Source organism: Tupaia chinensis, unplaced genomic scaffold (assembly GCF_000334495.1).
Source record: "Tupaia chinensis unplaced genomic scaffold, TupChi_1.0 Scaffold000528_1, whole genome shotgun sequence".
Taxonomy (NCBI): domain Eukaryota; kingdom Metazoa; phylum Chordata; class Mammalia; order Scandentia; family Tupaiidae; genus Tupaia; species Tupaia belangeri.
In genome coordinates, this window is record NW_006160041.1 from 386,526 (window position 1) to 407,923 (window position 21,398).

Here is a 21,398-nt window from a genome sequence, read left to right on the forward strand (position 1 = left end):
AGGGCTGCTTCTTTTTTTATGTGGGGCCCCCCCCCCCCATTAAATTTTTGCCAGTTGTCCTAATAATGTTCTTTATAACAAAAGGATCTAATCAAGGAGCTTTTTAAAAAATATTTATTTATATTTGTTGTTATTATTGTTACTTAAATTTGCTATAGGGCATGTGCACTCACCAGAGAGAGAGAGAGAAAATGAGAAAGCAAGCCACAAGGTCCAGGACTCAAACCACAGTCAGCCATGTGGGAGGCCAGCACCTTAACCACCACACCACCTGCTGGCTCCAAGGATCGTGTTAAGTTTAGTTATTATTTCTCTTTAATCTCCTTCAGTCCAGAGCATTTCCTCAGTCTTGGCTTGACTTTTCATGATATTAGCATTTGTGAAGATTTTAGGCAAGTATATTTTGTAGTTTTTTTCCTCTCAATTTAGGTTTATCTGATATTTCCTCATGATTAGACCCAGGTTATGTATTTTGGGCCAGAATATTACAGAAATTATGCAGATTCGTTCCATGGCATTCTCTTTGATGGTACATGGTAACTAGTCGTGTTTGGTCACTTATTTAAGGTGGTATCTAGCAGATTCCTCCACTGTGCAGTTACTTTGTCTTTCCCTTTATGATTAATAAGTATTTTATGAGGAGATCCTGTGAAATCATATGAACTATTTCTTCATCTCATTTTCACCCAATAATTTGAAATATCTGCTGATGTTTCTTGCCTGAATGAATTACTGTTATGATGGTTACCAAATGATGCTTTTCTAACCCCATCACTCCTCTAACTTGTATTATTTGGCATTTTATTCTGAGAAAGAGCTTCCTCTTCTTTCCATTTCTTTATTCATGTATTTAGACTAATGCAGATATAAAGATTTTTATTTTATGGGTTGTAATCCTTTACTATTGTGATTTATTTTGATACTCAAGTTGTCCCAGATTTGGCCCTTTAAACTGACTTTTGTGTCTTTTTGACATATCCTCTTCATTCTTTGAGAACGGGATGTTTCAGGCTCATCTTATTCTTTCTCTGACCTAGACCCAGAATCAATCATTTTTCCAAGGACCTCTGGTTGCTTTTTTTTTTTTTTTTTTTTTTTTTTAAGAGATTTTTACTATAGGACACATGTGCTCACCAGAAAGAGAAAAAGTGAGAAATCAGCCCCCTGTGAGGAATGGCTACATCACAGTTACTTCTCCTCCATTCTTTTCTCAGGATCTTGGGCACTCATGCACATGTGCCTGGTGTGAACGTCAAGCTGCCAGGTCTGGGACTCGAACTACTTTCAGTCATGTAGAGTCTAGCTCCTTAACTACTGTGCCACCTGCTGGCCCCCTCCGGTTGCTTTTTAACAGATAATAGTTTTTAGAAATCAGAATCTGGGTGCTAGACATGTTTATTGTTCTGGGCTGTCTCAGGCCCTTGCAATGGACAGACTCAGGAAATACATGTATGTGCCTACATATACACACGTTAACGTTTGCATTCATTTTTTTTATATTGAAAAGGTGGAGTTTATATTATGACCTTCAATTCTAGTTGACAACCACAGTATTTATTCTAACTTTTCCCCTTTCTGTATTCTCAATCTCTCTTTTCCAACAGTGAATAATCTGGCTCCCATGATCTTTAACATATTTATCTGTTTACTCAATTCCCTCATTTATAGCCAGTCTCCTGACTTCACCAGGCTCTTGCCCCACTCAGATGCCCTCCTTGTGTAGATTTAGACCCCCAGGGGGCTGCCACCTGCTAGATAGTCTCCTTGTACTGCCTTCAGCTGCCTTCCACCCTATCCATCATCTTCCTCACGTGAGCCCTGACTGCCACATGTGCTTGTCAGAGCGAGATCAATACAGAGAGAGAAGGAGGGGCCAGAAAGTGGTGTGGTAGTTAAGGTGCTAGACTCCCACTTGGCTGACTGCAGTTCCAGTCCCAGACCTGGCAGCTTGTTTTCTTACTGTCTCTCTGGGACCAGCAGTTAGCATAATGGCTATGTTGCTGGACTCCCATGTAGTCGACCGTGGTTTGAGTCCTGGACCTGGTGGCTTAAACTCACTCACTGTCTCTCTCTCTCTCTGGTAGGTGTACATGCCCTATAGTAAATTAAATAATAATAATACATGAAATTAAATAATTCTCTAATAATAAAAAAAACGGAAGGGAGCGGGAGGAGGGGGGAAAAGCACCCCCTAATGGAGCGTGGTCATGCCATAGTCCCTTTTCCTCTGTTTCTCCATTGTGTTGGGATTTGGAGCATACATGCATACACACCCAGTGTGTTTTTCAGGCTGTCAGGACTGGAACTTGAAAACCATGGTCAGCTATGTGGGATCCAGCTTCCTCAACCACTAGGCTAGAGGTCTGACTCTGGGACATCTGATTTTTTCAATATTGGTCAAGTAATTCAGATTGAAAGCCAGCAAACAAAAACCATCGTAGGCCAGATCCAAAAAGTCGTGTGACCTCCTACCTAGACAATGGAAGGAAAATGGTGTTCAGAGGTGAATGTGATCTGTTTATTATGGTTTTGGTTTCATGAGAGCCATGAGATCTTACTGGGGTAGAAGGAAAGGTGAGCATGTATAGTTCTGTTTCCTTTACCTGGCTTTCTGCATTCCACTTTTGGCTGAGTGAAATGCAGAGTGCAGTGCTTTTACCCTTTGGGAGTACTTTTCTTTTAAGTCTTCTTTTTGAAGTTTATTTTACTCCTGAGAGCACATGCTCGCATGTGAGGCTGAGGGGGGAGGGAGAGAGAAAGAGAGAGAGAGAGAACGAGAGAGAGAGGAAGGCACTACAGGGTCTCATCACACTTCAGTCCTCTTCCTCTAGCCCTCAAGGATCCTGCATACCCCGGCATGTTTTTTTTTTTTTTTTTTGGAGAGGTTTTCACTATAGGGCACTTGCACTCGCCAGACAGACAGAGAGAGACATAGAGACAGAAAGCGAGAAATCACCCCCCAGGGGGGATGGTCATGCCGCAATCCCTTCTCCTCCACTCTCCTCTCGGGATCTTGGGCACGCACGCACACGTGCCCGGCGTGAGTTTTAAGCCACCGGGTCCGGGATGCGAACCGTGGTCGGCTACATGGGAGTCCAGCACCACAGCCATTGCGCTAACTGCTGGTTCCCATACCCCGGCATGTTTTCAGGTTGATTCAGGATCGCAAGCTCAGGTCAGGCATGTGACTTTTGGCACTGCAGTTCAGTATACTATGGACTGTGCCGCTGAGGTCGGACCTGAGTTTTTTTCTTTCTCTTTAGTTTGCACTTCTTATTACTTCTTACACTCTGTGGAAGTTTACTCCATGACTTAATAATCTTGTTCTTGCTTTCAGAATTCAGTGGCCAGTGAAAAGGAAATTTAGGAAGAAGAAAAGTGAGAGAGAGTTTTGCTATAGGGTGCATGTGCTTGACAGAGGGACAGAGAGAGACAGAAAATGAGGAATCATCCCCCCCCCCCATGCTGTAGTCCCTTCTCCTCCACCCTCCTCTTGGAATTTTGGGCATGCATGCACATGTACCCGGCATGAGTTTTTAGCCACCATGTCCTGGACTCGAACCATGGTCGGCCATATGGGAGTCCAGTGATGTAACCATTATGCCATCTGCTGGTCCTGAAAAGTGATTTTTAAAAAAGGGATGAAGTCCTCTTAAAAGAAGGAATGTAGGAATGACAGACGTGTTGGACTACCAGAGACAGTCTAGCTCACTACCGGCTTTTGCCAGTTTTTCACATTAACCAAATTAGAGCAGGTACTTGTTAAGAAAGAGGAAAAGCCTCTTTCTCTGAAGCAGAACCTTTTTCCTCTCTCTAACTCATTATTCTTTCGGAGGAGAGGATGGCAGGAGGTATGTCACTGTGAGGTAATGTCTGGTTGAGGCAGGCAGCCTCTGTGTGGCCAGCATGGGTCCCCTTTGCATTTCACAAGAATTTAGAGAATGACTGTCTCCCACTTGCTTGGAGGATCTCTACAGGAAGAAGATTGAGTTGTGTAGGAAAGGTTTACTTGTTGTCAGTGACATGGCAAGAAGTTAAGCGATAACTACTGGAAATTTCTAGAAAATCTGACGTCCTTCTTGAGCTTAGACATAATTTTCATCGCATTCTTGTCCTTTAGCCCCACATGCCTCGTCAGCATTTTTGTTTTGTACACATCCTTTTTTTCTGGCCTCATATTTGTTTCCTTTGGTTTCTGTGTCTCCCCCCCCCACTTCCCCCCCACTCACACACTTTTCTTTCTCTGTCCCTTGTTTATTTTTGGTACAGGGCATTAGGGAGCAGGGATAGTAGGTAGGTGAGAAGAAATGGAAAGGAGGAACATTTCTAAATGCTGACTTTTAATGTGGTAGAAATTCATGTTGAATTCATAGTGTGGGTAAGCATATGTAAATAATTTGTAACTCATAAGAAAATAAACTTGTGGTCTTCCATTTTTTTCCACACACTTGGATATGCCTCTTGGGAAAACCACTTTAGTGAAGGGTGATATGGTTCTCGTGGTATGTAAACAGAGGTTGATATTTACCATAACCATTTGCCTTGAGTATCCTTTTGTTGATACTGAGCATCACTGGAAAGTTCTTTCTTTCCCTGCTTACTTCCTTCACATACATTTTATGTTTTGGTTGTCTTTTGACAGTGGCCAAGGATATCAGATTGCAGCCCTGTTGTCAGTGGGTTCCATGTTTAATCCTGCTGACTTTTCCTTCATTCCAAATTCAAGAATTAGTGTCTTACATTATGGCCATTCTGACGCTGTTTCACCTTCTCTCCTGTTAATGCTGCATATTGTTCTTTTAAAATGAGTATTATACATCAGTTCCATTATTCCTGTGGATGTAAGTTCTGAGTCTATTACTGCTGTCTTTTTTTCTTTTTGCTTATTTTCCCCCATAGAATGGTATAGTACCAGATACTGTGTGGGCACTTGGGAGGGGTTTTTAGACCAGGTCATGTCCCATCATCCACAACCTCCTCCACACAGTTTCCCAGCTTGTGAGGAATTGTATTTTCGTTTCTCATTCTTCCTGTTGGGGTAAGATTGCGCAGAAGAGAAGCAGCATCTCACAGTGGTTAAAACCACAGGTTTTGGAGTTAGTGCGGTCATAGGCAAGTTATTTAATCATTCTAGATCACATTTATTTATTTGTTTTACATTCATTCTCTGTATATCATTGCAGCATACAGAATGAATTTTCCCATCCAGAATACATTACTTATTGGGTCATTGGGTTTTCCTATGAAAAACTGCATCTTGACTTTTCTGTATTTTTTTTGGAGAGGTTTTTGCTATAGGGCACGTGTACTCGCCAGAAAGACAGAGAGAGACAGAGAGACAGAAAGAGAGAAATCACCCTCCAAGGGGGATGGCCATGCCACAATCCCTTCTCCTCCTCTCTCCTCTCGGGATCTTGGGCACACACACGCGCGCACTCAGCGTGAGTTTAAGCCACCAGGTCTGGGACTTGAACCACGTTTGACTACGTGGGAGTCCAGTGACACAGCCATTACACTAACTGCTGGTCCCTACAACCCAGTATTTCTTAGAGTTACCTTAAGGATTGAATGAAATTGGATATTATACATAAAACACTTAGCATGGGAGTTGGAACTTAATAGCCACTGGGTGTTTGTTAGATAACGATGTCACCCTCCCGTTACTACCACATTCTCCTTAGTCCTCAGTTCTAGCCTGTATTTCTTTGAAATTGTTCCTGGCGTTTAACCTGTATCCTTTCATTCAGGTTTGCAACTGTGCGGTATGATCAAGGAGCCAAGAACATTCGAAACCAGTTCATGCACCTGACAAACTACAGCGTAAATAAGAAGAGCGGAGACTATGTCAGGTACTGTCCATGTCTGAGCCACGAGTCATAGAAGTCAGTCTCTGATGCAGGGCTTGGAGGTGGGAAGTGAGCATGTTACCCTGGAAGATGACTTTATGTTTATGTCTACGTAACATTTAGGGAAAACTGTCAGAGTCGTGTAACCTTATTTTGAGGGGTGTCTGCTGCTGCTTCCTCATTGCTTGCCAGTTATGGTTAACCTTTCTCTATCTGAGGATGCCTTCACAGGTTTTGTCTTCTTCCTTGTCTTCTCTCACTTGATGTAGGGATAGGAATTTCATAGGCATGTGGAACTTTGCAGAAGTCAAGAAATGAGGGACCAGCAGTTAGCGTAATGGCTATGTCGCTGGACTCCCATGTATTTGACCGTGGTTCGAGTTCCGGACCTGGTGGCTTAAACTCATGCCGGGCGCGTGTGCGTGTGTGCCCAAGATCCTGAGAGGAGGATGGAGGAGAAGGGATTGCGGCATGGCCATCTCTCCTGGGGGGTGATTTCTCGCTTTCTGTCTCTCTGTCTGTCTCTGTCTTTCTGGTGAGCGTACACGCCCTATAGCAAAAACATCTCAAAAAAAAAAAAAAAAAAGAAATGATGTCATGTCAACAGCTGGCAAAACATATCAAAAACCTTAAAAATATTAGTGCCTTTTGACCCAGCAGTTGCATTTCTAGGAATTTAACCTTAAGAAATAAAAGATGGGCCAGCAGGTAGCGTGAAAGTTAAGGCAGCTGAACTGTATATGGCTGTCTTTGCAGTTCAAGTCCTGGACCTGACAGCTTGAAAATAACACCAGGTATATGTGTGTGCACGCCCAAAATCTCAAGAGGAGAATGTAGGAGAAGGGACTGTGGTGTGGCCATACCCCTTGGGGGGTGATTTCTCACTCTCTCCCTCTCTTTCTCTCTCCGGTGAGGGAATATGCCCTAAAGGAAACTAAAAAAAAATAAATAAAAGATGGCGCACACAGGCTTAGAGATCAAAATGTTTATTACCATATATTGTTATGTGGAAAAAGTAGGTAAACTGATAGTACATGCAACTTAATTAATGCATATATATGTGTGTGGTATATATAAGATATATGTGTGTGTGTGTGTGTGTATAAATATGTATGTACACCAGATGTTAACAGTATTTAAGTGTAGTGGATAGAATAGTGAGTAGGTAGGTGATTTTTATTTTCTTCCCTGTGCTTTTATATATTTTCCAAAACAAATACTTGTATGGTCAGGGGAAAAAAAAGTTGGGAAAAAAATAAAAGAAAGAAATGAGTCCATCTCAGAAAAGGAGTCAGTGGAAGGGAGTACCAGCCCAGCTGTGTGGAAATATTCTTTTTACTCTTTTCTTTCATCCTGATAATTTTGCCAGAAAGTGGAAAAATTGAAAAGAAACTCAAGCAGTTATGTTCTACTCAGACTAAAAATAGGTGCCTAGCAGGTCCAAGGAAAGAAAGCAAGCAAGCAAGACGGGAGGAAGGGCGGGAAGGGGTGGGGGCGGTGATAGAAGAGTTGCTGAAGCTGTGCAGGTTTCATTGTGTGTCCTGTGACCGCCATTTGACTTGTGTGAAGCTGTCCTCATGTCCTTCAGTTTGGAAGGTGAGCAGAAGTGTAGATGATGGAAGCTGGGATGATAGCGGGGAGTGAGGGAGCAGCTTCAGAACACGTGTTCTAGACTGCAGGACTCTTCTAGCATTGTGAGCATCTGTCCCCATAGCTATTCTGCTGTCCTAGCCCGGGTATCCTTCATTAATCTTACTGTCTTGTATTCTCCATTCAGTAACACTTCCAAAGGTATCCAGAAACTATGCCTGCCAGATCCCAAAAGAATTTTGTGCAGGCTTAGCTCATTAAAATGCTGTACTGGATTAGCTCTCTGGCCCATCCCAAGTCAGTTCTGATCTGAAAATTGTTTGGGGGTGGTTTTGTGTACACATGTGACATTTACCTCAGGGGCTAGATCCATATCCCCAAATGTTTCTGTTAATTTACTGTAACCATTCTTAAATTTGTTTATATCCTTTTATATGTTTTGTCCATTATTTCATGATGCATAATTATATGATCAGGGAGGAATTTGCCTTCTCCTTCCCTGTCCTCTTCAGGAAGGCAGACTATGTGCATTCTCATTCTCATTGAAGAAGTTGGTATAAAGGATCACATGACAGTACCTATCGAAAGTGAATGAATGGTAGTCAGCAAGGTGGATGTTTTTCTAGTGACTTAAAAGGATAAAAGACTGTTTATGTAAAGAATCTTGTTTCTGTAGCCAGGCCTAGTCACATATGTGACCTTGATTCATTGATTTGTTTTAGTTGTGATGATCCCGAAGTGGAGGATTATGGGAACAAATGGAGCATGAGTGCTATGCTTAGGTACCTGAAACAAGAAGGCAGAGATACGACTGGTGAGTACCAGGCCTTCTCCCATCTTGACTTTCTTTTATACTTTTACTTTGTCTCTTACTAGGAGCTGTTCTCTCTAACTCCTGTAGTGTTGCTGGAATATCCAGTGAGGTGCTTCTTCCTGGAGTTACCTTTTCCTGAAGTTGATACTATGGGAAACAGGCTTTCCATGTCCTCCCCGAAATCGCGTTTTTATTTCCAATTTGGAAGGATATAACTTTTTCCTTTAGAGGATTTATCCTTCCGAAGTAACAAACTGCTAGTTAAATACTGTTAGCTTTTTACATGACGGATTGTCTTTCTCCATATTGATCCCACGTTTCGATTTTTCTCAACTAGTCTTTCTCATTCCTGTTGCCGAGTTGTAGATTAGCACAGTGGAGTTTGAGCATCGGGCATGGGATCAAAATGGACGTTATCGTTGAGCCTTGAGCAGACTGAGAGTGAGTGTGCCAAAACTATTTCAGGCCACAAGGAAAGGGTGATAGGGGAAGTGTGAGAAGGGAAATGAAAGTAAGGCTCTTTTTCCACTCCGTCCCTGCCTATTGTCTTAGGAAGGACCTGAAGGCATCCCCTGGTATCCTGTTAATCCATGCATTTTAGTTTTTTTTTCATTTTTTCAAATTTCTTTTGCAGCATTGATGGCCCATGTAGAAGACCTGATTATTAAGACTATCATATCTGCTGAACTAGCCATTGCCACAGCCTGTAAAACCTTTGTTCCTCATCGCAGCAGTTGTTTTGGTAAGGAGTCTCAAAGAGTTAATGTGCTTTGTGAAGAGGATCTTGGGAAGTGGAATGGGATTCTGGGGTGGAGAGGCAGTGATTCTCTGGGAGTGAGAGGTATGTGAGCCCCTTCTATTTCTTTCTAAACATGTAGCATATGAAGATACTACTGAGGGGCAAGTAGTGAACTTTGTTGGAAGTCCCCTGAGGAGTAACTGATTTTCTGTGCGGGGAAGCAGGGATTGGAGCTGCAGTGTGAGTCTCCTTGTCAGAGTGTAGTCAGAAAAAGTCTGCAATAGACTGTACGTGAATCCAGCTCTAACAAATATATTCCAGAGCTCTTTGGCAGCCAGACTGGGAACTGTTCCAAGAGGCTCTGGCTGGTACCAGTATGTGCTTTCTCCCATTTTCCAATGACTCCTCCTTTTTGTTTTAGTTTCTTTCTAGTGGATTCCTCCCCCACCTCCTCCTCTTCTTTCTCCTCTTTCTCTTCTTTCTCCCCTCCCCTTCTACTCTGCCCCTACCTCCCTGATTGCCCAGAGGAGGAGTAATATGCAGTTCACAACTGCTACTTCAGGAAGCCTACTGCCCCAGGGGCTGTGACTGTAACACCAAGGGGCTGGGAACATCAGCTCTCTATGTGGACAGGAACTTGTCAGCGATTGCCAGTGTGAGTGTCTGTAAAGCCACATAAGCTTTCAGCAGGTGTTAGGCTTTGTTACCCAACACCCCAGGGTCTTCGATGAGGAGGATGATGATGGCATGGCATGGAGCAATACAGGCAGTGAGGATGTGAGAGTCGTGGCTTGCTTAGGAGGCAGGAGAACAGGAAAATGAAGAACATGGCTTTCGGTTCTGCCAGCCTTAGTGTGAAATCCATTTGTACCCCTTTCTATTTTGTGATTTTCAGCAAGTTACTCTAACCGTGCTTTCTCACGGTACAGTGGCAGTAATGACAGCGTCTACCTGCCAAGAGTACCTTGAAGATCAAACAAGATGACGTGTGCAGAGCACTTGGCACACCATCTGGCCCTCACGTTGTACTCAATATAACTTATTTGCTATTATTTTTATAATCGGACATTATAATTCTTGATCTCTTTAATGGATTAGCGTAACAGTTTGTACTTGAGGCGCTCTAAAGAAAGAGAATTGTTAGAACTTCCAATGGAAGGTGGTAGACAAATCAGGATCTAAAACTGTGCTGGAAAAGAAGATGTTGTAATATCTTTTAAAAATGCTTAACTTTTTATGTGTTCTGTAACCCTTTCATGGCTTAAATAGTACCATAGAAACTCGATATGACCTTTAAGGCTTTAAAAATCCGATACCAGGGCCAGCGGGTAGCATAGTGGTTAAAGCACTAGAGTCCCACATGGCAGATGCGGTATGAGTCGTGGACATGGCAGCTTGCTTTCTCACTTTCCCTCTTTCTCTCATGTCTCTCTGGTGAGCACATGTGCCCTATAGCAAATTTAAAAATAGCAATACTAATAAATAAACGTGTGCAGAGCACTTGGCACACCATCTGGCCCTCACGTTGTACTCAATATAACTTATTTGCTATTATTTTTATAATCGGACATTATAATTCTTGATCTCTTTAATGGATTAGCGTAACAGTTTGTACTTGAGGCGCTCTAAAGAAAGAGAATTGTTAGAACTTCCAATGGAAGGTGGTAGACAAATCAGGATCTAAAACTGTGCTGGAAAAGAAGATGTTGTAATATCTTTTAAAAATGCTTAACTTTTTATGTGTTCTGTAACCCTTTCATGGCTTAAATAGTACCATAGAAACTCGATATGACCTTTAAGGCTTTAAAAATCCGATACCAGGGCCAGCGGGTAGCATAGTGGTTAAAGCACTAGAGTCCCACATGGCAGATGCGGTATGAGTCGTGGACATGGCAGCTTGCTTTCTCACTTTCCCTCTTTCTCTCATGTCTCTCTGGTGAGCACATGTGCCCTATAGCAAATTTAAAAATAGCAATACTAATAAATAAAATTAAATAAATAAATAATTAAAAAAAAAATTCATCCCAGCTGACTTTTCTGGAGTTTCATTTCTCCTTATACACCTTGTAACCCATCTGTTCCATACTCCACCTCGAAGCTCTCCCTGCCTTTGTGCCTCTGTGTAAATCCTGGGGTCTAGCTAGAACATGCTCCTCCTGTCTGCTGTGCATGCTCCTGTTTCTTTTCTGACTCAGCTCCACGTTGTCTGGGAAGCCTTGTCTAAGGAAGTACTCTGTGGTATTTCCTCTCTCGTGCTGTTCTGTCCTTGTTTTATTCTATAAGAAGTAGTCTTTTTCTATTAGATGCTGATGTTTTGTTTACATGTATGTTTCCCTCGTAGTCTCTGGGCTTATCTTCTTGAATTCCTAATAGTCACTGTCTCTTCTTCCCATCTCACCCAAACCTTTCTCCACTTCCCTGAGCCTCCCAGCTTGTCTGCTAATCCTTTGTCTTTGTACCTGCAGTATCCTGTGTCTAAAACACCGTTGTCATGTTACTTTGTCTAATAGATACTGTCATTTTTCAATTCAAAATTGTGTCACATCTTTGGTGATGTTTTTTTCCTAACTCTCCTAGTCAGAGTTAGTCCCCCCACCACCTACATACCCACTCTGCATGAAACTCTGCCTGTTGTCTGTTACCTGTTCATGGGTCTGTGACTTCTGCTGGACTGGAAGCTCCTTGAAGACAGTGGTAATGTCTTCATTGGTTTTGACCCTCCAGTGTGTAACAGCATCTTTTGCTCTTAGTGGATGTTCAGGAAATGTTTGTTGAATGACCATTGATACTTGCTTTACTTGTCTTTTGGTCTCCTGACAATAGGCTTCCCAATAAATCTGGTTTGGTACGGGCCTAGAGCTCTTCAAAATACTGTAAATTGTTCGAGGATAGGGGTAGGGGAGACCAGGAACATAATTCCACCTTCTAAAACCTTACTAGATTAAAATAATAAATAAAAACTTCTATATCTACTTGGCTCTTATATGAGGGTAAATTCCTGGTAGCCTTCGGTGTAAAGATTAAATGGTTAGTCATAAAACCTTTTGTGCATTTATTTTTCTACTTTATTACCCGATTGCCTTTTGGAAACTTAGGGATTTCTCGAACTTAAAGACAGTAGAACGTTCCAGTGTGAAAGAAGCCATCACTGTCTCTGACTCTGTAAGACACCCCCTAAGTCCATTTCATCATCCATGGGTCCCCTTTTCCCCCCTCCCAACTTGTGTTCAGTTTTAATAAACCAAGGGCATCTGGACTTTTTTAAGTTGTTGACTATCTTCTTGGCTTTTGTGGTTCTAATTCCACTTCCTGTCAGTCCTGGGATTTTGTGTGCTTTATAGCTTCTCACCGTCAGATATGGTTCTGTATATGTGTGTATATTTATGTGATTCACTCTGCCTCCCACTGAGTCCTCACCTCCCTGGGGTTTAAGTTACAGGGAATAGCTGTTTCTTTCTTTTTTTTTCTTTCTCTTTTTTCTTCATTTGTTTTAAAGTAAACAGGAATTGAGGGCTTCCCAGAATATTTTGGCTTAAACAGAGCATTGGTGCTTTTAGGGGAAGCCAGTAGTCCGAGATGGGGTTTACTACGTTCTTTTCGTTGTTTCTGTCCATCTTATGGATCTCTGCCAGGGGCATTCCATTACCATCTAAGTGTTTCTGTCCCATGATGTCTTTTGCACCCTGCCATCTGTAATGTCCAGCTGTTGCCAGGTGCCTTTGGTATTTCTGTTCATCTGTTTATTTATTTATGCATTTAACTTAAAAACTTTTAGAGTTAGGGGCCAGTAGGTGGTGTGGTGGTTAAAGTGCTGGACTCCCACATGGCTAATGACAGTTTGAACTCCTAACCTGGAGACTTGAAAATTTGTGCATGTGTGCCCAAAATCCCAGGAGGAAAATGGAGAAGAAATTGCAGCATGGCCGTCCTCTCTGGGGCTCATTTCTCACTGTCCCTCTCACTGTCTTTTTCTGTCTCTCTCTGGCAAGCACACGTACCCTATGGCAAAAATCTTTAAAAAAAAAATTTTTTTTTTCAGTTCCTGCTATGTGCCAGTCATAGGTTAGTTTCCTAGCAGAACATTCCCATCAACAGTTTGTTCTTCTCAAACTACATTTCACGTGGGCTGTGTGTGTGTGTGTGTGTGTGTGTGTGCATGTCTGCATTATTTTACTAGTATTTACAAGTAAACTTGGGAACCTTCACAAACTACCTGAAGTCTAGCCATTTAATACTTTCTCATAGAATTGTACATCTGGAGAAGACTCTAGAGAATAATTAGTCCAGATGTAGAATTGAAACTCTGAGAATTTAACCCTTGTCCCATGTCCTAGAGCTAGTGAGTGAAAGAACTTACGTGAAAGATTTGGCTTGGAGAAACGGGACTTCAGAAGATGGATTTTTGTCATAAGTAATTTTGCTCATAGATTCTTGATCAATATATCAGGTTTTTAAAAAGATTGCTAGAGGGTTCATGCACTCACTAAAGAGAGAGAGAGAGAGAGAGAGAGAAAGAGAGAAAGCAAGAAGATACCTCCCCACTGATGGGGGACAGTCATGCCACAATCTCTTCTCCATTTCTCCTTTCTGAATTTTGAGCGCGCACACACACACACACACACACACACACACACACACATGCACACACGCCTGGCGTGATTTTCAAGCTGCCAGATCGGGGACGCAAACTGCAGAGTCAGCCATATGGTATCCAGCTGCTTTAACCATGATCCACTGGCTGGTTCGATTTATTATTATTATTTTTAAAGTATTTATTTCTTCAGTGAACAAGAGAGAAAGGAAAAGAGAAAGAGGAAACACATTCCCAACAGGGTGTTGATGCCACAGTCTACCCTTGGCCTTCAGCCAGCTTCATATCATCAGCAAGTATATGCTTGGCATACTCAGGGAGGTTTCCAGATTTAAACCAGGAACTTTCTCATGGGGGATTGCCTTGTAGAGTGGTACTGTTTACTTCTGTACTGCTGCCTGGCTTCAGGATTAATGTAAGTTTTGATGCCTTCCCCCCCCAATGGAACAGATTTTTGACAGTCTAATTTTTACTGTCTTCCAAGATTGTGAAAATGTGATACCATGTGAAATAATATGCTTAAGCAGCAACTTTTAAAATATGCTTATGAAATTGGCACTGTGCAAAAACTGGCTATGAGAACAGCTCTTTTGACCAGTTGAAGAAAAATAGCCAAAAATAACAGGATGTTAGTTGTTCTTTAAAGATATTGCTGGTGACAGTGGTTTTATCTGTGTGTGAGAGGATGACTGAGGTGATGGGCTATGACTCCAAACTACTTGAGCCTAGGATCACGTGTTACAAGAGAACCAATCAGCCTGGCCTTGTTTTTGTTTTTGTTTTTGTTTTTGTTTTTGTTTTTGTTTTTGGAGAGGTTTTTTGCTATAGGGCGCATGCGTTCGCTGGACAGACAGAAAGAGACAAAGAGACAGAAAGTGAGAAATCACTCCCCAGGGGGGATGGCCACGCCACAATCCCTTCTCCTCCGTTCTCCTCTCGGGATCTTGGGCACGCACGCACACGCGCCCAGCGTGAGTTTAAGCCACCAGGTCCGGGATTCAAACTGCTGTTGACCACGTGGGAGTCCAGCGACATAGCCATTACACTAACTGCTGGCCCCGGCCTGGTCTTGTTTTTTTTGTTTTTGTTTTTGTTTTCGTTTTGGGAGAGATTTTCACTATAGGGCGCGTGCGCTCGCTAGACAGACAGAGACATAGAGACAGAAAGCAAGAAATCACCCCCCAGAGGGGATGGTCACGCCGCAATCCCTTCTCCTCCATTCTCCTCTCGGGATCTTGGGCATGCACGCACACATGCCCGGCGTGAGTTTTAAGCCACCGGGTCCAGGACGCGAACTGCGGTCGACTACGTGGGAATCCAGCGACATAGCCATTATGCTAACTGCTGGTTCCCGCCTGGTCTTGTTTTGATCAGAGACCAGTAACATGTTTGATTGACATCAGCCATGCCGAACACACCTCTTTTTGTCAGAACTAAGATCTAGTTGTGCCTTCTGGTGCTACTTTTCCTGAGACTCTCACAAGAAGCTGGTTTTATTTTTTTATTTTTTTGTTATAGCAAATAGGGCACGTGTACTTACCAGAGAGAAGGAAAGTAAAAAATCGCTTCCCAGTGTAGATGGCTACACTGCTGTCCCTTCTCCAGTCTCTTCTCGGGATTTTGCGCACACACATACATGCGCCTGGTGTGATTTCATGCTGCCAGGTCCAGGACTTGGACCCAGGTCGGCCATGTGAAAATCCAGTTTCTTAAGTACCACGCCACCTGGTCACCCAAGAAGCTGACGTTCTTAAAGGGAGGGTGTCCTGGGGCCAGCAGGTGGCATGGTGGCTAAAGGCACTGGACTCTGACATGGCTGACTGCAGTTTGAATCCTGGACCTGGTGGCTTACTTTCTCTTTCTCTTTTTCTCTCTCTGTCTCTCTCTGGTGAGTGCATGTGTCCTATAGCAAATTAAAATAATAATAATAAACAAAATTAAGTAAGTCTTTTTTTTTTAAAGGGAGGGTATCCATAAATAATTGCAAGAATGAAAGTCAGCAGTGCATATTCTCTAGCAATGTAAATGACTCAATAGCAGAAATGATGAGTTATCAAACTATTCACTTTCTGAGATAATCCCTTTTCTGGTTTATCCCATGTGTTTGTTTAGATGGGCAGGGAAGTTTACTGTAGAAGGAGCTTGTGGAGCTGGCTCTGTGCAACAGCGATAATGTGCTGCTGAAGAGAAGCTGGAGTCCACATGGTGACTGTGGTTCAGGTCCCTAGATTAGTCTACCTGATACTGCGGGGCACATGTGTGAGTGCCCAGGATCCGATGGGCTGGAGTCTGTGGGAGATGATTGAGGCATGACCAGATTCTGCACATGGTATTCGTCTCACTCTCTCACCATCTCTTACTGCCGTGTATATATGTTCTCTATCTGGAATAAAGAGAAAGTTTAAAAATGGATGTTGGGGTGGGAGGGTGAAATAATATAGGAAGTGTGCAGGGATTTCAAAAAGTTCATGGAGAAATAGAATTATAGTGTAAGTTTAGGACCAGCCTGTGGCCTGGTGGTTAAGGGAGCTGGATCTCACATGATTGACCATATAGTTCATGCACTAGACCCAGTGACTTGAGAAACATGTCAGGCATGTGTACCTACGTACCCAAAATCTCACTATGGTGGAGAAATGGAGAATTGTGACCATGCCCTATAGAGAGTGCTTTTTCCCCGTCCTTCTTCTTCTTCGTCTCCAGAGAATGCCGGCATCCCCTGACAAAATTAAAAAGCAAAAACAAAAAACAGAGGAAGAAAAGTGTAAGTTATTTTGGTGCAAAAAAGGTCGAATTCCATGTATAGTTTTTTCATAATACACATTTTCATGACTTTTCCAAAACCATCCTAAGCCCACTGATGTATTAGTCAAGCAACATGGATTATTTTATTTTCTTTAGTTAGTTTAGTTTCATTGTTTATTTCCTTAAGTCCTCAACAATTTTGTTGGCATTAATTACCTATATTTAATAGATAAAGAGAAAAGATTCAGAAAGGTTAAATAAGTTGTCCTAGGTCATGCAGCTAATAAATAGCAACGCCAAGTTTGGGAGCCAGGGCTCTCTGGCTCTTTTCTCCACCCACATGAAGAGAAGTTCTGATGAGTCCAGCAACTTTTGGCATGCCCCATAGCCTGGTGTTCCCTCTGCTCCTGTAACAAGATCTCAATAAAAATGCAGCATCCTTTTGTAGAGATCAGGCCTGCAGCAGCGTGCTCTTTCTGCTCTAGTCCCAGCCTAGAGGCTCCTTTCAATCTACCTTTACATCTGGTAGCCAGATAACATATTGCTTTATTGGACTAGTTAGCAAATTGGCTCTGGACTTTTTCTTTTATTTACTTCACTTTCCTGTGGGATCTTGGTCTGCTTTTTTCCACAATTCTCCTTTTGGACCCCATATAAAGACTTCCCCCTTAGCTTTTCAATTCAAATCCAAAGCCAAGGTGAAAGAATTTCCTTTATACTATAGCAATTCAGTGACAGTGAGTACTGGCTAATATCAGCACTTTCCATTGCCGCAGGGACTGTAGCTTCAGCCGAGACTTCATTTCTGGGGAGGGTTAGTGGCTGGATTACAAAATTAGTGGTGTGACTTGTTTAGTAATCTCTCAGGCCTTGAAGGATTATCACATTATCAAATCTTTTTTCCCCTTCCCTTTCTAAATCACCTTTTGTTAGATTTTTTTCTTTAATATGTATTAATATGTAAAATTCTTCATAAAACTTTCTCTTATTTTCTTTATGGTTACTGGGTTTATTATGAATATTTTGTCTTGTGGTCAGGGTTATTTTAGAAGTAGCTGCAAATTACTTCATCCCTCTCAAAAATTGTACTGTATTTTTTCCTTGTGATTTTTTCTTTCTTCCTTTCTTTTTCTTTCAGTATTTCTTTGTTTCTATATATGATCGTTCTGGTACAAGCTACTTTGTATATAACTATGAATGAGACATGGTCCCTGTTCTGAAGTGATGGGCAGAGCAGACAGGGAATAATAAATGACAATACAGAATGGTTCATAAACTCCAGAAGTGTACAAGAGTTAGCAAGTAGGCCTAGGAGAGCCAAGGGAAGCCGTTCCTCACAAAGGGAATATGACATGCGAAATACAGGGTCATGAGAAAATGTGGCATTTTTTGAAGTGGTGAGAAGCAGGACTAGATGTGTATAATCTGCAGAGAAGTGGAGATAGGGTTATGGAGGTGAATCAGGATTGGACTATAAAGGATTGACAAATTTAAACTTATCCTTTTTAAAAGAATTATTTATTTATTTATTTATTATTTTTAATGTGCTAAGAAAGAGAGAGAGAGAGAAAGTGTGAAAGCAAGCTTCCAGGTCTGGGACCTGAACTGTGGTCAGCCATGTGGGATCCCAGTGTCCTAACCACCATGCCACCTGCAAGCCCCTGAATTTATCCTTTTGATAACAGACAGCCAGTGAAGGTTTTTGAGCAGAGGAGCCATAGGATTTAAGTTTTTTCATAATTTGACCAGAATGACAGAATTACAACAAAGGGAATACCGTACAACATTATTAGCAGTGTCTGGTTTAAAATCCTGTAAAATCGATCTGACATCCATGTCTATTGTTGGGTTGTCAGAACAGGAAATGCCTAACTTGTCTACACCTATTAATGACAGGAACACTGGTATATCTCATCCTAGATACTCCATTTTTGAAGTTCTAGACACTGCTGCTAAAACACACATTATTGGTAGAAGGTAAGGAAGTTTATTATTCTCAGCATAGCCTACAGCTTACCTCTTAAAGTCTTCAATGTCTATAGGAAAGCATAAATTAAAAGGCTTGTTATAGGGACTCTTGTAGCTTGCCAAGACCCAAATTATTTTTCTTCAGTTGAGTTAATTATTGTGTTGTCAGAAAAGTTATGATGCACTTTTGCATAGAAAAATACGTCATGACTTTTCTGACAGCCCCATATATTAAGAGGTAAACCGGATACAAAAGCTATTTTTCCACCCTACTTTTCTTCTCTTAATTTTAGTCTTTTGGGTGAGCTAGGCTTTGCTCTATGAAATGCTATTAGATGCTAGTATGAGGAGTCTTCATGAAGTTCATGGAAATGTGTATTGTAAAAAAAAAACTATTCATGGGGGAGCAGCAGTTAGTGTAATGGCTATGTCAGTGGACTCCCACGTAGTCGACTGCGGTTTGCGTTCCAGATCCGGTGGCTTAAACTCACACCAGGCGCGTGTGCGTGCATGCCCAAGATCCCGAGAGGAGAATGGAGGAGAAGGGATTGCGGAGTGGCCATCCCCCCTGAGGGGTGATTTCTCACTTTCTGTCTCTCTGTCTGTCTGGCAAGCGCATGCGCCCTATAGCGAAAACATCTCCAAAAAAAAAAAAAATTATTCATGGATATCCGAATTTGTTTGCACCAGATAAACTCATACTTTAATTCCATTTTTCTATGAACTTTTTGAAATACTGTCATGCATGTTTCTTCTCCACCCTTAGGTAGGACAGTAGGTCCAAGCCTGGTACTAACAGATGTAGTTAGAATTGATGCTTGACTTTTTAGTTTGGACACGCTCTCTCGAGATTGTTTAGCATTAACAGGTTTTATTCACCTGGGTAGAAGTTAATATAGCACTGTAACTCTTTAGGTCATTTTTTGCCTCTTCCTTGGATTTAGCTTGTTCGCTGAGCTTCTTGGAATTTACTTATGGTTTGGGGCTTTTTAATGTGAGATGTTTAAATACTGATGTCATTGATAGTTCATTTGATTTTAATTGGTCTTCATTTGTAGCTCACAAACCTGGTAAGTATGTACAAAAACATTATTTCTCAATCAGCTTTTCATATTTACTAATAATTTTACCCCTTTATGAAACAGTTGAATCCTGTGTGTCAGCATTTGAAAACTAATAAGAATATTATTCTTCATATACTTTGTGTTTTCTCTTGATTATGTAATGTTAATGTGGACATGTAGATCTTACAATTAGGTTTTTCATTTTAAATGTCTTTAATTTTTTTTTTTTTTTAAGTTTGCTAGAGGGTTTATGTACTTGATGGAGAGAGAGAGGGAGAAAGAAAGTGAGAAAGTACTCTTTGGGGGGATGACCACACCACAATTCCCTCTTTCCCATCCTCCTCTCGGGATTTTGGGCACACATGCAAACATGCCCCAGTTTTTCAAACTGCCTAGTGTGTGACTTGACCTGTGCAGTTGGCCATGTGGGATCCAGCTTCCGTAGCCACCTCACCACCACTGCCGCTTAATGCTTCTCATCCTTGAATTAGTTAAATAAAACCAAGCACTGTGGTAGAAAAGCGTCCTCATGGATCAGGTTTTGCACCTTACACAGTTGGGGAGATAGAAGAAAAGAATCAGTAAAGAATCCAGAAGCCATCAACACCGATCTCTGCTCTCACTCTCTTCTTATATAGTATTAGCGGTACAAGATGGACTGTCACAGCCCTGCTCAGCTCCCACCGGCTTCCTGCTTTTTTACTTTTCTGTGTTGAACTAGTGTATTTTATTTCCTGTCTTTCGTGGGAACTTGAAACCATAAGAGAGGAGAGAGAATAAATGTATTTTACATTTAGTTGTCTTGACCTAGGTTGCAAAAGTGAGATCTTGGTTTAAGAAAATGTGAAGGAAGGAGTCTAGAACGCTGTCTGCAGTAGATTTTTTTTGTTTTCAGGACATGACAGGGAGGTAGTTGGGAGGACAATCCAGAGCAAGCAACATTGCGATTAGATGTGATTGTTTAGTCCTTTTCCCAACGTCTTCTTTTACCCGTAAGCTCAGCAGAATTGTGCTTGTTAGTTCATCTCTTCTAAAGTAAGGTCATTTGCCTTCTGTGTGGAACTCAGGGACATCAATAGAGTGGATGAGTGGAATTTTATGGTGGTTTTTTTTTTCCCCTATTATTCCTAGAACTTTATTAATTTATCTTGAACCTGGAAGATTCTCTGCTGCTATTTCTGCTACTACTTATACTTAGTGAGTTTTTAGGCCTTTGATGGGAGTTGACTGGATTGAATCTTCCAGCTCTTTCTGTGTTATGACATGGAAAATGATCTTATGTGTTATGTTGTGTTTCTAGAACTCTATGGCTTTGACGTGCTTATAGATTCAACCCTGAAGCCATGGTTATTGGAAGTGAATCTCTCTCCTTCTTTGGCCTGGTAAGTCAGTTCTATCAAGTAGAAAAGGACAAACTTGTAAGTAGCATTAAACTTTTTTAAAAAATTTTTTTCTCTTGGCACTAGACTTTTTTCTCCCTAGTTATTACATAGAAGTCACTAGAATTTCTTAAATTTCATTGCTTATGCTGTATCGTCAAAATCCTAATGGCAACCCCGTGGGCTCCATCTTCCTTATCAATTTACAATATGTCTTTACTGTTTATTTAGCTTCTAAGGGATGATTCTTGCATTCCTTTTACCCTCAATTTTTTGGTAGTGTGTTTTTTTTGTTTTTTGTTTTGTTTTGTTTTTAATTTTGTAGGTATTTAGTTAAGGCTAAAGAAATACATAAGGTTTAATATTCCTTTTATTACCAAAGGTTTATACTGACTCAAATCTCCCTATAAAGAGGTAGAGCTTGGTCTAGGGCCATGGAGATAATACCTGTCTTTTTGCCCTCTCTCATGTTCTGATATCCATCCATGATTAAAATCTAAAAACCTTCACTCTTTAAAAACAATTTTTAGGGGACCAGCAGATGGTGTGGTGGTTGACACTGAACTCCCACATGACAGACCATAGTTCGAGTCCTGGACCCAGCAGCTTGACATGCTGGGCACATGAGCAGGCACACCCAAAATCCCAAGAGGAGAATGGAA

The 21,398-nt window shown here is 41.6% G+C and overlaps 1 protein-coding gene across 17 annotated transcripts in view; it reads left to right on the forward strand.

The window, feature by feature from the left end:
- Positions 1-21,398, forward strand: part of TTLL5 (tubulin tyrosine ligase like 5) — a 330,457-nt gene that overhangs the window by 69,913 nt on the left and 239,146 nt on the right. For all 17 annotated transcript variants that reach the window (XR_003550803.1, XM_027775153.1, XM_006157045.3 and 14 more), the window contains 4 exons: positions 5,748-5,849; positions 8,159-8,250; positions 8,885-8,992; positions 20,658-20,739. Coding sequence is in view for 16 of the 17 variants with exons in the window: in XM_027775153.1 (XP_027630954.1) it covers positions 5,748-5,849; positions 8,159-8,250; positions 8,885-8,992; positions 20,658-20,739 (384 nt within the window). In the remaining variant the exon portion in view is untranslated. The remainder of the gene's footprint in view (positions 1-5,747; positions 5,850-8,158; positions 8,251-8,884; positions 8,993-20,657; positions 20,740-21,398) is intronic.